The sequence below is a fragment of the Pan paniscus genome, chromosome 2 (assembly GCF_029289425.2).
Source record: "Pan paniscus chromosome 2, NHGRI_mPanPan1-v2.0_pri, whole genome shotgun sequence".
NCBI classification, from domain to species: Eukaryota; Metazoa; Chordata; class Mammalia; order Primates; family Hominidae; genus Pan; species Pan paniscus.
Window position 1 is genome coordinate 154,051,830 of NC_085926.1, and position 20,269 is coordinate 154,072,098.

General features: G+C 40.6%; 1 protein-coding gene across 2 annotated transcripts in view; it reads left to right on the top strand.

Moving 5' to 3' along the window:
- The window catches only part of KCNAB1 (potassium voltage-gated channel subfamily A regulatory beta subunit 1), a 418,964-nt gene that overhangs the window by 14,495 nt on the left and 384,200 nt on the right, over positions 1–20,269 (top strand). Inside the window, exon 1 of one of the 2 annotated variants that reach the window (XM_003830650.5) lies at positions 6,293–8,305. The exons of the other annotated variant lie outside the window; for it this stretch is intronic. Within the exon in view, the coding sequence (XP_003830698.1) occupies positions 8,064–8,305 (242 nt within the window). The 5' untranslated portion in view covers positions 6,293–8,063. Of the gene's footprint in view, positions 1–6,292; positions 8,306–20,269 lie in introns of those variants that run through there. 2 annotated transcript variants of the gene reach the window in all.

Sequence of the window (20,269 nt, forward strand, 5' to 3'; positions counted from 1 at the left end):
TTCAAGTGATTCTCATGCCTCAGCCTCCCGAGTAGCTGGAATTACAGGCTTCTGCCACCACACCCAGCCAATTTTTGTATTTTTAGTAGAGACAGGGTTTCATCATGTTGGCCAGGCTGATCTCAAACTCCTGACCTCAAGCGATCCTCCCAGCTCGGCCTCCCAAAGTGCTGGGTTTACAGGAATGCGCCACTGCACCCAGCCTGGTTTAGCTTTTTTTCCCCCCATTTTTTTCCCCAGAGGAAAAGCTAATAACTCAGAGAGTATTCAAATCATGCAACTATTAGGCTGCCAGGCAAAGATTTAAGTCCTTGTCCACTAAGCCCATGCTCCTGGAAACTTGCACTTTATTCCAGTCCTTACAATAATGACTGCTTAATAGTGCCAATTTACCTGGATGTCTATTACCTTATTTGTAAAACAAGATAATTAAATCAGTTTATTTTTAAGAGTTCTTCTAGCTCTAGTTAGACTCCTAGATATCTTAGATTAATCGTAAGTGCCTAGAAGATGAAGAGAGAGATTGCTTGGTTGGAATGATCCCAGTGAGACTTCTTAGTGCATGATATCACAAAACTGAAAATATAAAATTTTAGGCTTGCTTTTGTAGCTGAGATTTACTTTTCATGGTGCCATTCTGCACCCCAGCCTCCAAGGCCTTGTCATGGACAAGTTCCAGACCCCATAGAAATAACGTGTCAAAGAAGATAGATAAGCCCCATGGCAGAGCATGTGGCACCAGTGTCAAAATATGTGGAGTTCTTTGCAACTTTCAAAACTGCTTTCTGAGTAGGCACTTAAGGAGTGATGGAGGTATTTCTTGCTAGATGAAGAACAAATAAGCATCATTCAGATAATCTCTCATTTCTCTTTAGCAAGGGAGAAAGTCATATTTAAAGCCATCCCCATCCATTTTGTACTCATGCAGCCCATAACATTGAAGTCCCCTGAAAATTATTGCTTCTTAGAAGTCTAAGTCTCCCACGTATAACTGTGTGTGCTGTGCACTGCACAACACTAGGGGGCACAATCCACATGGGTTAAAATTTGGATGGCAGTCCTTGGAGTTGTGCAGTGTATGTGGTAACCCTTAGACACTGACAGCATTGCAGGTATTATAATAATAATCACCATTTATTGAGCCATTTATTCTGTACTAGTTACATCAAATACAATATTTCTTATAATTTTCACAACACCCTATTAGGTAATATGATGAGCTATAGTTTCTGGGGGAAGAAACTGCGACTCAGAAAGTGCCCACTGGTGGGTTGTAGTGGCAAGATTTGAACCCAAGCCTTCCTGACTTCATAGCCTGTGCTCTTTCTACCATAGTGTACTCTCTGTGGAAATTCTCCTAAGCCAGGCCAGTGCAGACTGGGATAAAGAAGAAGGTGATCTCAGCACCCTGCAAGCATTACTTCAGTGTTGACTTAACAGCATGAGACCACAATACTATCATGATATCAAACCTTCCATGGCTCAACATTACTTAAAAAGAGAGCCTAGAGCCTAAATAATGTGACTGAGACCTCATCTCCCATCCTTTCCACGCCGCTCACCTACCTCTCCTCCAAAGTAGTCATTGCTTCTAACTGCCACGTTTTGAGGTATTTCTGGCCACATTGTGCACTTTTGCACATCCGGGCCCCATGGATCACTTCCCTTCCTTTAGCTTTAGGCTAAGGCCACATTTTGGCATCTTTTGGGAACTTTTGAATAAAGAGCAAGAGAGTCATGCCCAAAGTAGGTGAGGAGAGTTTTTGCTACAGATGCCAGAGCTCCACTCAAAGATGCTTTCTAGTTGAGGACTGTGGGACCAATGCAGAATAGCAGTTAAATCTCAAGGGCCAGTCTTGCCCACAAATCCTCTCTGCCAAGGTAGAGATCTATAGATGTAGTCACCAATAAATATGCTCATTTTTTTCTTTTTTTTTAAACTTTTATTTTTGGTTTGGGGGTACATGCAAAGGTTTGTTACATGGGTAAACTTGTGTCACAGGGGTTTGTTGTACAGGTTATTTCATTACCTAGGTACTAAGCCTAGTACCAAATAGTTATTTTTTCTATCCTCTCCTACTCATTTTTTCTAAAGCAAGGTTATAGTGTGTATGTATCATACATTGGGGGGGGATTGTTTTTATGCTATAACGCAGGAGTATACAGTAGATAAGCAGTAGGGATAAGGAAAAGGAATCAGGTGAGACTGAAGATGCTACCTTTGGGTCTAGGGAGAAGGAGCTAAGGCTGGCTCAACAGGGGCTCTCCATTAGTCATGTGTTGTACTCCCATGCACTGTAACATGCACCCCCTCCCCTATCCTACCAGGACTGTTGTGTTGTATTCGCTGAGAAAATCTAGACTAACAGGAGATGTGAGGGATTGCCTAGAAAAACACCAATGAATGACAGAGACATTTAACATTAGATTTCTTGATGGACTGCAAACTTCCTCTTTTTTTTTTTGAGACAGAGTTTTGCTCTATCACCCAGGCTGGAGTGCACTTGCGCGATCTCACTGCAACCCCCGCCCCCACCAGGTTCAAGCAATACTCCTGCCTCAGCCTTCCAAGTAGCTGGGATTACAGGCGCCCGCTACCAAGTCTGGCTAATTTTTTTTTTTTTTTTTGTATTTTTAGTGGAGACGAGGTTTCACCATGTTAGCCAGACTGGTCTCGAACTCCTGACCTCAGATGATCCACCCACCTCGGCCTCCCAAAGTGCTGGGATTACAGGCGTGAGCCACTGTGCCCGGCCTGGATTGCAAACTTGTGAAAGAACTCCCTCCACTCCTCCCACCCTTTACCTTTACTGCTGATGTTGTCTCAGGGTATCTTCTCTGATCCTCTGCTCTTTTCCCAGACTGGGTTTAGCCTCAGTGATTGCTTCTATCTTTGCTCATATCACATCACTTCGTAATCTTTACTGGTTTCTCTCCTCTCCTCCACTGAGAGCTCCTTGATGACAAAGGCAATGTTTTATGCATTGTGTTTTGTTAACACAGCACACACATACTATACTTAGCTGTGGTCTTGCCACATATAGCTAGACCCCAAGGTAGCTCTGGCAAGGGTGAAGAGAAGATGGCAGTGACAGGAGGAGCAATCCCTCTAGATGGTTCCCAGTGAGATGAAGGCAGACGTCTCACAGCATCACCTACAGAGCACTAGTGAGCAAACACGTGAACAAGAGCAGAAAGATGAAGTTCCGGTAAATAATCAGAATAGAAAAATATGCGCTGGACTGTAGTCTGGTGTCCCTTGTCCAAATTGACTTGGGTGGTCCCAATACTTCCCCACCCCGGCAGTGGCAGTGCATTCCCACTCCTCTAGCCCCACCAGCTCTGGCCTCAGTTTTTATTTTAGACCTGGATGTTCTTGGATGACTGCGACATGTCCAAGATATACAGTGTTCAACAAATCACCTTGTTAGCCAAGAAAAATTTAGAACTAGGCTATAAAGGTGTTTGCTATATTCCAAGAATAACATAAATCTCACGAGCCTGGTATCTTTTATAACTAGTGAATAATTCATGGACTCCAAGTCTCGCCAGTTACAAAGGAGGAAGGATCATCACCTCTATAGCATGATTAGAGCAATTACTTTTTAAGATACACAGAACATCAGATGTAGATTAGAAGAATCTTAGAGATTACCTAAGTCTGAGCCAGTAGAGAAACTAAGGGGTCAGAAAGGTCAAGACCTGTCCAAGGTCATACTATTGTTTATGAATCCTGAACAGGTGTAGATGAAGTCTGCCCACCACCCAGAGCTGCGTGAGCTTCTATATGTGGCTTCTGTGTCCCAGGCCTCCTGTGCTCCATCAGCAGGATGGGGCAGGCAGCACCTGTCTCATCACATGGCCTTGTTGCTTTTTCCTGCACTCTGCTGACCATGTGATTGCACAGTACTTAAATATCCTAAAAAGAATATGAAAATCATTGTTCCTGAGACACAGAAGGAAAGCAAGAAAGACATTAACTGTCCTTCTCAGCTGTTCAGAGGCATTTCTTACAGTCTTACCACATTGAGCTTAAAATTGATCTTAGTTTGTATTGACAACCAAAGGGATAAATAGTTCTCTTATTAAATATAGTTTCTATCCTCCACCTTTAGACTTGGACCTTTTATGACATTGACCTGCTTTTAGAACTTTATGAAAAGAAATTTCAGTTCCAGACAAATATTGGCTTTCTCATTTCTCTCTCCTTTCCTGGGCCCAGTTCCAAATTTGGAGGACAAAAAGAGAGGGACACATGGGAGAGGGCTCATGCCCCATGTTTTAGAAACTGCTTTCCTGGTTCACCTGTGTTTCTTCCTTGGCCCTCCACTGGCACCACTGCCTGAACCTCCAGGTGTTCTCAGCCCTGGAGGAACCACTTTCATGGCTCACATAGTCAGATTTAACTGGTGGCTACCATAAGTGATGTCACTGGTGCAACTTTACTTGGGAATGCTAATTTCTCCCTAACTCCATTGTACTGTGTTTTTTTTTTTTTTCCCCCTAGCTTTTCTGGCCTTTTCTTTATAAGCTCTTATTTCTTCTTTCATGCTCAGGGCTTTTGCTGCTAGGGTGAAAATGGAAATAGGTTTATGAGAGAAAAGGTAGCTATTGGGAGTTTAAAATTAAAGCAAGGAAATTGTTAATCTCTATGCAATGTTGATTGTGCACAAAGCATCATTCTGATCATTATAACTGGAGTTTACAAGCTTATGTCAGATACAGTCCCTTCCCTAAAAGAGCTTATAGTCTGGATGGGGAGTTAAGAGGTACACTTGCAAGAGATGTATCTCATACTCTGGAACAGCATATTATGTCTTTGTTTCCCAAAGGAGGTACAAGTACCACTCATACGGCATTAAATAACTGATTCACTTTGTAAATGTAATGTATTCCTGTTTCAATTTCCTTTCATTTTTTTCTCATTATCTAAAAAGAAGGGAAGAGAAAATCTCAGATTTGTGCTAAATTATCTTTAAAACCTCTCTAATACTTTTAAATCTTTGTCAATAAAAGATAAAAAGAGTTAAGACTCTGATCCCAAGCCTCTGGACACTAAGTATCCAGCTGCAATGTAATAACATTCTTCATTTTTATTGCATTTTTTACAGACTACATTCTATTTTATTACAAGTGATAAGGTTTTTCTGTTTATGGTGGTAGTAATATAATGTTTCCTGACTAAATGTCTTAGTTCAGGCTGTTACCATAGACTTAATGGCTTAAACAATGCACATTAATTTCTCACAGTTCTAGAGGCTGAAGTCTGAGATCAGGGTGCCAGCAGGGTCAGGTTCTTGGTAAGGGCCCTCTTCCTGGTTGAAGGGCCACTGCTTTCTCCTTCCAGTGTCCTTACATGGTGAAAAGACAGCAAGCTACCTTTGGCCTCTTCTTATAAGGGCACTAATCCCATTCTGAGGGCTCCAAGATCACAACTCGCTCATCTCCCAAAGGCCCTATATCCTAATATCATCACACTGGGGGTTAAGATTCCCACATATGAATTTTGGGAGGAATGCAAACATTCAGTACCTAACACTAAAAAAATTCATTTAGGTAGAAAAAGCAACTTAATTCCAAATAGTAAATAAATAATGGTATAGGATATACAAAAATATGGCAGAAATCACAAGGGGTGTGCAAATGTTTGTGAAACAGTTTAGAAGTGTCAAGTGAGGGCTTTAGGTTTGAATTGCAAGTGGAATTTCAATGAATAATTGTGTACCGGGGCTGGGAAGAATTCCTAGAGGAGGTGAGCTTTAAGGGAGCATGGGCGTGTGTGTGAAGATTCATGTCAGCAGAGATGTAAGATGTGATGGCAGGTGGGAGGTGTGAGTGTGAAGCTATTAGACCGAATGAACAGTTTATGTCCAGGAGTCACAGTTGGAGGAGAGTCACAGCTGGAATCATGTGGTGGAAAAACCCATATGTGAGGAGTTTCTTTGCTTTTTTTTTTTTTAAACTTTCTATTTTGAGATAACTGTTTATTCATATGCAGGTATAAGCAGCAATAGAGAGATTCCATATATCTTTTGCCTAGTTTCCCCAAATGATGGTATCTTGCCTTGCCATAGTTCAATAGCACAATCAGGAAACTGATGATGACACAAGCCCCTGCCCTTATTCAGATTTCTCCAGTATTATATGCACTCATTTTTGAGTAATTTATATTTAGTTCCATGCAGTTTGGTTACATGTATTGATTGATGTGACCACTACCATAATCAAGACACAACAGTTCCATTATAAGAATCCCACCTCTACCCTTTTATAGCCATAGCCATCTTCTTCCCTTTTGTCTTTTCTAACCCATGACAATTATGAATTTGTTATTCCTCTCTAGCTACAATTTTGCCATTTCGAGAATGTTATATATATGGAATGATACAGATTCCAAAATGCAACCTTTTGGTATTAGCTTTTTTTTCCCCCCACTCAGCGTAAGCCTCTCGAGATTTATTCAACTGGTTGTTTTGACCAATAGTTCATTCCTTTTACTTGCTGAGTGGTATTTCATAGTATGAATATGCCACAGTTTAATCATTCACCCATTATGGAATATTTGGGTTGTTTCTAGATTTTGGCTGTTATGAATAAAGATGTTATAAACATTTGTGTACAAGTTTTCATGTGAACATAAGTTTTCATTTCTCTGGGATAAATACCCAACAGTGTGATTGCTGTGTCATATAGTAAGTTTGGATTGTTTAATCTTATAAGAAACTTTTCTGGAGTGGCTGAACCATTTAACATTCCTACCAGCAATTTATGAGGGATCCAGTTTCTCTGAATCTTTGACAGCATTTAGTGTTATCACCATTTGTATTTTAGCTATTGTGATAGGTGTGTAGTGATCTCTCATTGTGGATTTCATTTGTATTTCCCTAATGGCTAATGATCTTTTGATGCTCTTATGTGCCATCTGTATATCTTCTTCAGTGAAATGTTTGTTCATATCTTTTGCCCGTTTACCAATTAGATTGTTTATGTTTTTATTGTTGAGTTTGGAGAGTTCTTTGTATGTTCTAGATATAAGTCTTTTGTCAGATATGTGGTTTGCAAATGTTTTCTCCCAGTCTGTAATTTGCTTTTTAAAATCCCCTTCACGCGGTATTTCATAGAGCAGAAGTTGTTAATGTTGATGAAATCTAATTTATGAGCTTTTCCTTTTATGGATTGTGCTTTTGGTGTCAAGTCTAATAATTCTTCACTTAACTCTAGGTTCTGAGGATTTTCTCCTGTTTTTACCTACAAGTTTATAGTTTTACATTTTACATTTAAATCCATGATCAATTTTGAGTTGATTTTTGTATAAAGATGAGGTTTAGGTCAATGGTTCATTTATTTTTGTTTGTTGCTGTTCTGCTTTGCCTCGCTTATGGATATCCAGTTGCTCCAGCACCATTTGATGGAAAAGCTATTCTTCCTCCACAGATTTGCTCTTCATATTTGTCAAAAATAATTAGCCATATTTGTGTGGACCCTTTGCCTTTTACAACCACTTGTTGATATTTGTCTATCATTTGACAGCAACATCTGAAACAGGTTAATGGACCTTTCACCCAAATGAATCATGCCTCTAGTATAAAAAATTATTTGATTACAAAATATTTAATAATTTAGAGAAGTCTCATTACATACTCATGAATCATCCCTAAGGCTTTATGGTCTTTATAAAAACAGATTGGCCCAGATCCCACCAAAATATTTCCTTTTACCTAAATAGAAAGACATGGGAAGAAGTTCCCATATTTTTTTTCCCCAGGGCCAGTACATAGTTGCTTATGTTTGACTCTGAGTACTTTAAAGGGATGAGAAAAGTGATTGGCCACCAAAAGCCTCCTTTATGCACAGGCCTGGGCAGGGACACACAACCAACAGCTCTGTCGGGAACTTAGGAGCCTGCTCGCCTACAAAAATGATAAGAGAGATCTAAAGAAAACAAGCTAAACCTTTTGAGGGACATACTGAAGCCAGATAACCCAAGGTATTCACAGCAAGATACAGTGAGTCTTAAAGTTAAGCACCGTGCAGTTAGCTTTGCTTCCTTGGGTTTTTGAAACATGCATCTGTATAAACCTGCCTGCGCAGACATCCCGAGCCCCAAGCTGGGTCTGCCAAAATCCAGTGAATCGGCTCTAAAATGTAGATGGCACCTAGCAGTGACCAAGACTCAGCCTCAGGCGGCCTGCAAACCTGTGAGGCCCAGTGGAGCAGCCGAACAGAAATATGTGGAAAAGTTTCTACGTGTTCATGGAATTTCGTTGCAGGAAACCACCAGAGCAGAGACGGGCATGGCATACAGGTACTGCTGATTGCAAAGTCATCCAACCAGGGCACTGCACTGATGTCAAAGGTTGTTATTAAAGAAATAAGGACTGAAATAGCAAGACAAAACCCTGTAAGAAAAAGAAGGAAAAACGCAGTGAGCCCTCTTCTTGGGTTGCATTCTTGTTTTTTTTTTTTTTTTTTTTAGCTTTAAGCGTTCTCTTTTCTCAGAGGGTTACAGAAAAGACAGTCAAGTTCATCTGTGGAAACTCCTAACCATGTGCTCCAGAAGAAGTATCTTTGGCTCTGAGTAGGGAGGTGATTTGGCAGGTCAAAATGAAGAATGGGGACTCCATTCTTCTTAAGGGAAAGAGAATTTATAAGTTAAGAGTAGAATTTTTTTTTTTAATGCTGCCTGGGAATCAAGGCTTATTTTCTTCTAAACTTGAATCATGTGGTCTGTACTAATAGCTAATAAAGTAGTTCAAGTTCTCCTTGAAATGACAGCACTTTATTTATTTATTTATTTTTTAAATCAGTGTCACCCAAGATAAATTACTGGTTGTACACTAAACTTCCAATATCATTATTTATTTTATGAAAGATTAACAAAAAGGAGAAATGTTTTCTTGGTATAGGGTTGGATGTGTAATCTTTATAAGTTGCTCTGTGATGGGAAGAATCTTTCCTATTCAGAGCAATTATTGCTCCTGCACAAGTGCTTCCTTTACGTACGCCTGGAGTTTTAAACAGCCCAGAAGCTGAGTAAAAGCTATTCAGAAGGACAAGGTACTGAAAACTGAAAAAACAATTTAGCAATTGTAAGAACAGTTGTCCTAGCTCATATCAAAACTTCTGCACAGCATAAGATTGTTTTTCATGTACAAGATGTCCCCAGTGATTTCATTTTTCCAAAATCTGAAGGTCTATTTCAGTGTAGTAGCTGCTGCTCTAATTTATCAGCTAATTATATTCATAAAGCAATTTGCAATGATATGGCTCCTCTCTGGAGAGCAAAGTATTTTACACAGACTCTATGTAATAAAAGGGTTGTGCAGAAAAGAAATGAACTCTTCTCAATTTATAAGGAGGATAGGACAGCCTACCACATCCTGCTTTAGAAGGGGAGCTCACCTTTTCATGGTAGCTCATGGAATGAGGAGGGATGGATGAGGAGGAGATGCTGCTGTTTCTTTCTGAATCTGTCTGTCACCGGAAGGAGCCTGCTTCTCTGTCCCCCCACGTTTTCTCTGTTCTTCGTGTTTCCTCGACCCTCAGTGGTGGTAGTGATGGTGATGTGAACACAGATCAGGCGAAGGGGAAGATGGACCATTTCACTTTTAAAAAAGTCTGCCTCCATGTCTTTGTCATAGGATGGGTGGTATTACCATGAATTGTTACATAAACCTTTAGAGGGTATGCCTTTCTCTCTCAAAAGTCTAGTTTAAATATCAGTTACAGATCTGTGCTGTGTGCCAATGTTCAGATGAAGGTATGTTCTAGGAAAGCGTTTTTCAAAGGATTATGAAGTAGAGGAACACGTTCTTCAGACAGGTGAAAGCAAAGCTGCCTCAGCTAAAGGTGGGAGCTTGGAGCCCACCTGCTTGAGGGGAGCAGTCATCCCTCAGCCTCTTCTGAGACACCTATGTGGATTCCATACTCCCCATAGGTTTTGGGCGACTCTTCATGATGCCTTGGTGGGGAAGGTTCTGTTACCTTGGAGATGCCAGATACTGCCTTGGACAAGGGTGTATGCTACCATATCACACCCTAGTAAGAAATGGGACTTAGGAGAATGTTGCCCCTAAATCAGTTTGAGGGGAGAAAAGCACAGTTTAATTGATCATTAACCCTAAGAAATAGCCAAGGCTCTAAATTATGATGAGCTTGTGCTCTGACACATCTTCCTGACACATTTCTCCATTACCCACTCCCCAATGTCCTTAGTGCTCTGTTTATTCTCCCTTTAAGACACTCGCTTACTGCTCTTATTTAAGACATTCTCCTGCAACCATTTGGAAAGGATTTTTAGGAAAGAGAACCAGGGTTCTCTTGGCTCCTCCCCAACTTAGCTTTAGACCTTGATTTCTTATAAACATAGTTGGGGTTAAGAGAGAAGCTGACTTTCATATTCTTACTTCTTTATTATGATTTTTTCCCCCCTCAGGAAAAAGAGGGTGGGCAGGGGACCATGGCTATGTTAAAAAAAAAACCTCTGTTAAGCCTTGTTTTTTCTATTTTCTTTTTTCTTGTAAAGTTGAAAGAAAATGGGCATTGAAGTTAAACAGACCAGAGTTCAAATTCAAGCTCTGCCTGTTTTAGAACTGTGTGACATTGGGCCAGTCATGACATAGAAATGCCTAATACAGTAGGTGCTCACTGGGAATGGAGGTTTTCTTCCCACTTACTCTGTAGTGTCTGTCCATCAGTCTAAGTGGGGGAGGGATTGAAACCCTTTAGGTGAAACATATAAATGGATAAGAGAATATTCTCAAAAGGAAAAAAAAAAGAATAAGACAACCCACAGTAGTTCACAATCTGTGTAGGTTTCCATGCTCAGCTTTAGAATTCTGAGAGGTCTGGAAGAGCCGGGTAAGCTGTTTTCCATTCCGAATTTGGTCAGACGCCATTGCAGACTTTAGCCCAATACCAGCTGCTTGGGTCCCTCGATCATCTGTGAGAGAGCATTATGTTGTGTTTCCATGGAGACTTCGTTTTATTTCTAACTAAGGTTGACCAGGAGGAGAAAAAAAATAAGTAAATATGCAAACACATGCATCAATTGAAAAGAAACTGGAGGACATTGAATGTGGTGTAAAAAGTGCCAAGTTGCTGTGTAGATCCTTCTGTTGGCTTAGAAATCTCAGCAAAAATAGAAGTTTTAAAATTCATTTTATCAGTGACTATAAAATGGTTACCTAAGAGGGTCTTCAGTTTACTTCTAAGAGGCTGAAAATTAATTGTCTTTATTAGATAGCACTGAACTCTAAGCCAGACAGTAAACACGAGCCTGAGTCAAGGTTAAAATACACCGAGGAGTAGTTTTATGAGAAAAACACCAAAAATATCTAGACTGAGTTAGGATGTAGCAAATACCTAGCTTTGAAGCAATCTTATAATACTAACATTGGCAGGAGAAACTTAAACAGATATAAAATGAAGCTCTAATCCAGGGACAACACTTTTCCTGTAAAAGGCTAGATAGCAAATATTTCATGCTCCAGGTTCGTATCTGCCTCTGTTACATCTACTGACCTCTGCTATGTAGGGTGAATGTAGCTATTGATGATATGCAAATGAGTGGGCACAGCCATGTTCCAATGAAACTTTATTTATGGACACGGAAATTTGAATTTTATACAGTTTTTGCATATCACAAATCTTATTTTTTCCTCCAAACCACTAAAAATGTAAAAATCATTCTTAGCTTGTGGGCCATACAAAAACAGGTGGCAGGCTGGGTTTGTTCAGCAGGCCATAGTTTGCTGACCCCTGGTTTAGAAAGCAAGGCCTTCAGTTGCTCAGGTTATGTATTTACTTGTTTGTATTTATTTATTTTTAAACCTTTTTGTTTCCAGAGGTATTTAAGGAACTCAAATGCATATAATTGAGAAAGATAAAAATAAATTACAAAGAAGATAGAAAAAACAGTGCCAAGAAAGACCAAAAGAGCAGGAAGGGAACAGAGAGCCTGGGGTGAGGGACCATGCTGTGTATAAGCCAATGTGTTGCAAGAGTTAGACCTGGATTTGGCTCTGTGCTTTCCAGCAGCATTAAATTGTGAAGAGGGAAACTGAGCCCTTTACAAAGTTACAGGGTCCTTGAGTTAGAGACAAGCCAGTTGCTCCATAATGGCACACCTCTTCCTGATCTGTAAATCAGAGAGAAGTTCCTTTTGAGATTCTTCTTTGTGTAAGGAATAATATCCTTGCAATATCCTTATAGCAAACACAGCAGTAAGGTTCCTAGAGGATCTTTCCTATGGAGCCCCTAATATTACTGTCATATCAAATAATAACTCAGTAAAGACAAATAGGTGCATAATGGAAAAAAGTGACATTGGTTAAATAGAAACCATATTGGCCACTTTGGGCTATGCTTTAAGAATTTTCCAATAACAAAAACACAGATTTCTTTTTTATTCTTTTTTTTAAGAATGACAGGGCTTCTCCAGGTTCATGGAATGAAGCAATTGTTTCTAGAAAAATAAGTGTTATTTGCCAATCAAGGATAAAATTTTCTAAAGCCTTGAGCTGACGGCAGGGAGAAGGCTATAAAAGAAGAAAGGGAAAAGTAGAGAAACTCTTGGAATTCTTAACTTGAGATGGGCCTTAAGGATAATCTGCTCCAATTTCTGGTCTTACAGCTGAAGACAATTGAGGCTCAGAGATGTTGAGTGTCTAGCATGAAGTTGCACTTCTAGCTAGCAACAAAACTAGGACTAGAACCCCTGTCTCTTAGTTCTCATTCCAGTGCTTTCTTCAGGCTTTCCATATTTATTCCCAGCTCCCCAACCTCCATCCCACCACATGCCAAGACACACACACACACACACACACGCACACCCACACACAAACACACACCGCACCCTGGAGATACTGCAGATCCAGCCATATTCACTGTCCTGCTCTGTCTACTTTTCCAGGCTCCCCGTTATTGTGCTCTGTGACTTGCTTAGTCTTGCTGCTTTGCATGCTTACCCTCCACCTTCTGCCAGAATCATTGAGTCTCTACTCATCATTAGTTTTCCTACCTGGAATATTCTTACACATCCCACTTGCCTAGGTAACTCCAACCCACAGGGTCTCCTTTTGCCCCTACAGCATTTACCACCAGTCTTTTCTCTATATAGGATATAGATTGTTAGTTATTTGTGTGTGTGTGTATCTTATTGTCAAAATTGTGCATCATGACCTTGAGGATGAGGACTAAAACTTATATTTTATACTTCTTCAATGCCTTTGCACTTAGAAAGTGCTAGGTACATACTTGTTGCTTGATTGAGGTGCATCCATTCAGAAGTTGGGAAAGAGAGAAACCAAAGAGCAAGTAGGAACTTTCCTTTTCCCTGCTAATAGTGCTCTAGCCCCATCTTTTCTCCTGTATCTTAGATACAATATGCTACTTAATCTTGTTAAGCCTCAGCTTCCATATCTGTAAAATGGGCCTAATTTAACTTACTTCACAATGGCATTATAAGAAATCCATAAAGTCACATATGTGAAAGTGCTTGGCTCACTGCCTGCTAGCGTGGGAACCTAAGTGCTCCCTTGCTCCAAGCTCCTTTTTAACCAATCCTAGTAATCTATCACTTAGGCATCTTTAGCATTTCCAAAAAGAAGTGTGTGTCTATCTATAAAGGATAGAGGGACAGAAAATAAACACCTAATATTGAATATTGCACAATTCTGAACATATCACCCTCCTTTCATCACTTGCTTTTTCATTTTTTTTTTTTTTTTTTTTGCTGTTGCTATTAGGATCTACTCAGAAAGTGTTTGTTTTTCTTTCTTTTTATCTCACACATGGGCTCCTAATCAGCTTGGCCTCAGGAAGTATGGGAATAAATAACTCTTCAAACGATGTAATACGAAGGTATCTTTTATCAGCTGCTGCATTTCCAGTGCCTGGCATTGTGCCTAGAACAAAAATATTTGAGCCAGAATGAAATGAAAAGGACTGAAACTTCCACCAGCTTGCAGTGTCTCTCCCATTAGCTTGCCCCAGTGTCCGAAGATCTCCCTAGACTGGAGACATCAGTTCTCAGAGACTTCTGTTAAAAGGGGAGTGTGCTTGCTGAGTGGTGGCCACGCTAATCTAAGCTACTAGATGGTAGACCAAGAAGGAAACCGGACATAGTCCAAGCCTGACCTAAAATAAGAGAAAACAGGAAGGAAGCTTCCAGGCTAGATCAACAGAAAAGCTCGAGTATCCGAGCATGGTACATTGCTACGGACTATCATAGAAGCAGGAGGGATGGAATTGAAAAAAAGGGGAAGGAAAACTAGAGAGAAACCTCACTCAGCTACCAGCTTGCTTTTCTCAGAGATGTCAGGGCAGAGAATTTGAAGGCATAAATGAGAGTTTTCATTGATCATTACACAAAGACTCCAGAGATAAGTAGGAACAATTTTTCACCTGAACCCCTCTCTGTGGGTTCTGTCACAGTGCAAACATGATGTTCTAGCAGAAGGATTTAAAGACAAGCTCTTCCCTCCCTCCTCTCATCCCCTGCTTCCTTATCTACAAAATGAAGCTGAAAACCCTACTTCAAAGGGTAACGCCATCCTCTCAAAGAGGCATATAGTGGATACCCAGGAAAGACTATCCCTCTTGCCCTTTCTCCTTTTCATAGTATTACAGGGTTGACATATGTGGAAGTTGAAAATTACATTTGTTCCTAAATTGCACTTACTGTCATCCTCCCAGGACCCTCCAAACCCCACCAAAAACACCCTTTCATCATGTGTTCTTGTGACCTGCCCTTTTCATGAGACACTTGGCACACTCAGACCTGCTTGAAAAGTATTAATAGCTAGGGCTGTGACTGTGAAAATCAATATCCTAGAAAAATGCTACTCATGCAGGGGGTTGTATTAAAAAATGTCCACATGATTTATTTTAGATGACCTAATTTGGTAAGTCTCTGGGCCTGTGCTTATTTGCTGTGAGCTCTCTAGCTGTTTTTCTCCTTGCATCAATATTTCTGGAGGAAAGTAGATGACACCAAGATGGCTCAGGCTCAGGACGTATGTGATTACTTGAAACCTGAATAGGCTGCTGGTGAAGGGCTGTGGAGGCGTAGTGAAACGGGCTTATTCAAAACAAACAGAACGTGTTATTTCCTATTGAATGGAATAGAAATTCTAAAATAAGTATGTTTTGAAAGTGTCAGTTTAGATAGAAAATGCTTGGAATTTAAGCAAGAGTGAGAGATGAATGCTGCTTGGGTTTGAAATATTGTTGAGAGGGGCAGATATTCAATCTGTTTTGAAATTTCCACTTGGGGTTTTCCAGGATAAAAGTTGCTTTGTTTATGCAGCATGACGAAAATACTGGAAATTCAGGGCTTGAGAACAATACTGGATTACAGGGATCCGTGCTTTCTTATATACAAGTTGTTGACAGCGGTTTCATCTGAAAAAAAGTGAGCATTTTGAAATCTGATTTTCATGACCAAAATGAACTGTAGGCCAAAGATGTTTTCACCCAAGAGAAAAACAATTCCTGAATTTCCCTGCAGTGCCTTTGAGTGCCACTGGGATGTGCTATTTCATAAAGAAAAGGAAGCTCTTCTGTTGCCTGAAACGCTGCTAGCAGAAAACTTTATTCAGACAGTCCTAGACTCGAACTTAAATTTGAATCTATGTATTTACCTTGATTATGACAATGGGAAATTTTATATAGTGAGAAAAAAATTAAAAAGGTAAGACCAGCATATTCCTAAGGTTCTGAGAAGCCTAGATTCCATGGCAAGCCTATGTTATTATAACCTAACCCAGTTAGATATTTTATAGAGCAAATTTTCTATGTCTGGGAGTTTTCTAGCGTAGGGGGTTCTGAGCTACACCACAGACCTCTGGGCATGGCTGGTGAAGAAAGGAAAAGTAGACATCTCATCCCCTACCATCTTTCAGAGAATATTCTGTTGGTGTCAGCCCCACCTCAGGTGCAGGCACCTTGTTACACAGTTAAGATGGAGCAGACTGGAACGTGTATGCTATCTGGACTGCACGGGAGAAGGCCATATCAAAGCCTGTCAATGCTCTCAGAACCATGGTCTTGTGGGCCTGGCTCATCACCAAGTTAGGAGATGGCCCTCCTCTGTACCCACTGTTTGTTTTCACTTATCACGTGTCACCTCTCCACACTTAGAGCGAGTGCCTCCCATCCAGTGATTCCTCTTCCTCTCCTTATCTAGTTACCAACTAATTCTCCCTAAGTTTTAAAATATAGATGCTTTTTAATAGAGTGTCTGCAAAATATATCATCCAAAGAAGTGAATCCCTAATGATGGGAGTACAGGTTATTTTTAGACAAACTGTCTAGTACTTAAGGCCAGAACTCTTTTAAAATTTTTATCTGAAAATAATTTCAAACATAAGGAAAAGTTGCTAAAATAATATAAAGAACACATCTGGGCTATTTATTCCTTAACATATTGTTAACATTTTGCCCCATTTGCTTTAACTTTTGTTCATGCTCTCACATGCTCACTCCTTACAACCCACCTCTCCATTTATTTTTCCAAGCTTTTTAAAACTAAGTTGCACACATCATGGCTTTTTAGTCCTCAGTATCTCTTAATAGTTATGATATTTTCTTATCCCCAATACAATTAACAACTTTGGTAAAATTTACATAAATATGATATTTTAATCTACCATTGTATTCTAATTTTGTCAGCTGACACAATAATGGCATTTTTTACTCCAGTTGTACAGGATCAGTATTGGATGGAAATATTTTGTTGTCATATCTTTTAGGTCTCCTTCAATCTGGAACAGTTCAGGAGAAATTAATTTTAGTATAGGAAGGAGGTCAAAGGAAAGACTATGACTAATTGCAAGTCCGCCTTGGGTTGGGAGGTGGCGCTGTGGTGCCACACAATTGTTATGCCTGCAGGAAGGTCTTCTGGATATTGTTACCGTGTCCCTGACAACGACTGTGTCTCCCACAGCTACCCAACGAGGGCTACCACGTTTTCTTCTGGAACTTTAGGCCCAAAGCTGAGGGATCTCATAGGCCTGCTGACCTTATTAGCCTACATAAATCCGGTCCCCTGTGTCCCTGTGCTCAGCACATCCCCTGAGGGGTGGGTGTTAGTGGTAGGTGTGTTAAAAGGGAGTCACCAGGTGTTAAGAGGGGTAAGGCCCTCTGAGCACTGATGGACCACAGACACGGTTACCTCAGGATTGTCCAGCCCCTAAGTCAGGTGCCCATAAATGAGCTGGGTTAGGAAACCATCCCAAGAGGCTGAAGTGGCAGCCGAAGGAGAGGCCTGATACCAGCTGGATTCAGAGTGACGGGAGTATGGATTCTGGCCTTAGCTTCTGGTGAACCCACTGTGGGAGGGGTGGGAGCTTTCAGAAAGATGCAGGTTCTCAATGGGCTAGATGGAACATTTTTAGACAATGGATTTTGACCCAATTGTCTTCTGTCATTTTCTCCTTCGTGATATTCCTCTTAATTTGCTAAGGCAGACGAGATAGAAGCTCTGACAATTGTAGAGTGTGGGTGTAAAATGTGCAGCTCATTAAGTATCCAAGCTCTCCGTTTAGCATTTGAAGGGTTTGTAACAGGTCAGTGATTCACCCTGCTTTTGGAATTTTACGGCACTCTATAACTCAGTGCATAGTGACAATACATGCCTCTAGAAGCTAGTTACGGTTTCAAAACAGAGCTATGATTACTTCCAGAGATGACCATTGTATAAGATGGGCACCTTTATACGTAACTTCCCAAAAGGTTAACTCTCATTGTAACTTCTTTGTAACATTCCATGCTAGCACTTTCTTCCTCTACCTCTATTTTTCCTTTTGGCGCACTTATTTGTTTATTTCTGTATTGTCTGTCTCTCTCACTGGAATGTGAATTCCAAAAGGGCAGGGATTTTATCTGTATAGTTAATTACTGCATTCCCAGAATCTGACATCTAGTGTAGAGCTCAATAAATATTTGCTGAATAAATAAATTATTAAGCAGGAGTCTAACAAACCTTCAATGTTCACTGGAGGACAAGCCGCTGGATATCAGTCACATGGCACCACTTCACCAGGATCCATAGTCTCCCCAGCGCTCACTTCCTAACTTTCTCTCTTTACCAAAAATCCAAGTATCCTTATTTGAGATAGTGATACTTGAGGATGACATTGTTCTCGTAGGAAATAGGTCCTTAAATCTTGGATTTTAAGATGCTTTGAGGTGACCATATCATGCTCATCATGGCATAGCCCACTGTACGTTTGTTTCTTCTGAGATATCCATTTTGTTTAACCTTAATTTGCTCATTTACTTCAATCATTCATTAAGTTTGTGATGATTAATTTTGTGTCAGTTTGACTGGGCCACAGGGTGCCCAGACATTTGGTCAAACACTATTCTGTGTGTGTCTGTGAAGGTGTTTTTGCATGAAATTAACATTGGAATTGGTGGACTGAGTAAAGCAGACTGCCCTCCCCACTGTGGTTGGGCGTCATCCAGTCATTTGAAGTTGAACAAAAACGCTGACCTCTCACAAGTAGGAGGGTATTCCTTCTGCCTGATTGTTGGATCTGAGACATCGGTCTATTTCTGCTTTCAGAGTTGAACTGAAACATCAGCTCTTCTTGAGTCAAGTCTTGAGCCTTCTGGCTTTTGGGTCCAAACTTACACCATTGACCCTCCTGAATCTCAGGCCTTCAGATTTGGATCAGAATTACACTATTGGCTCTCTTGCATCTCCAACTTGCCAACTGCTATTCTTGGGAGTTCTCAGCCTCCACAGTTGCATGAACTAGTTCCTTATAATCAATCAATTAATCAGTCAATCCCTATCTATCCATTTATCTATGAATTTATCCATCTCCTGTTAGTTGTGTTTATCTGGAAAACTCTAAGTAACATAGATTTCTCATTGTACTTTCCTCCAAAAAAGTTCTCCATGTGTTGCTGCCCAGGCCTATTCATAGTGGGGCCTTGAGTTACCTTGACCAGAATGAGACACTCGTTGCTTTCACTCAGTGTGAATTCCTGTTTCCACTTAGAGGTGGTGCTTTCTGAGGGAGGTTTAGCTGATTACAGTCTGACTAAGGTCACCAGAAGTAGTGCAGATGTCTAACACACTCATATTACAGAGCCATGGGCCTCTCCTTCTCCACTCCTCTCACCACCAGCTAGCTCTTCTTTCCCTTTCTACCAGTTGTCCCTCAATCCCACTGGCAAGTCCTCTTTAAGTTTACTCTTTTCCTCATTTCGCCTTTCCATCTTATTACAGGAGGGGTCATCATCTCATTGGAGCAGCCAGTTGTCATCCTCCGAACTATGGGGGACAAGTGTGGAGAGCTAGCTTACCTGTTGGGATTCCTAGCTGACTCGTCCTCCTAGATAAATGCACCAGAGGATTTTCTGTCTATTCAGTAATTGTGGATGAGTGTGGGTTCTGGTTAGACTTCTTGTTCTTGGTATAGATCAGACTTTCCCATCAACTATTTGACCTACAACTGAAACACTCTTTCACTGGTAATTAATAGTTGCAGGCTGGTCCTTGGTGGTATCATCAGATCCATGGGTTTTCTTACTTAAGTCTGCCCTACTCTACCACTTTGGCAAGACCCTGGCCCATTTGACTCAGCAAAGGTAGTCAGTGCTGCTGGGACTGGGCAATGGCAGTGGAGGGGTCATGCGTTTCTACTTCAGAGGGTTGGTTACCTGCAGGAGCCTGGGTGAGACTCATTACAGTGGACAGAATCCAGCTATCTTCTTTCTGCCCCTTCTTCACAGGTACCTCCCCAAGGGCCTTCCATTTCTGACCTAATGTTCACCACTTCTTGGGTTCTGGATCCTGTATGGGTTAAATATTTTCCCTAATATGTCTCATGACTGTCTCATTTAAATTGTTGGATAATCCAAAACATATTCTTATACAAGATGGAAAAACAGGTTCATGCAGCCAAATTTACTAATACATATTATATGATACATTGGTGACACTCTTTACAAAGCTATTTTGTATGACCACTAGTCAAGCCTCGCTGTTTTTGGTACACTATCTATTTTTACTGAACCATCTACCTATTCCCCCTGCCCTGCCACCACCCCTCACACAGATTCATCCAACAGCTCTCCATTGAGTGCTCACCTTGAGTTATGCACAATTCCAGGCATTGGAGATACAGCAGTGAACACCTAGGCTAAGTTCTCTGCTTTTTAAAGGATTTAATTCTAGTGGGGACGTGCCAGTTAATGAACAAAAATAAATAAAATTTATAATACTTTAGAAGCATAAATTCTCTGGAGAAAC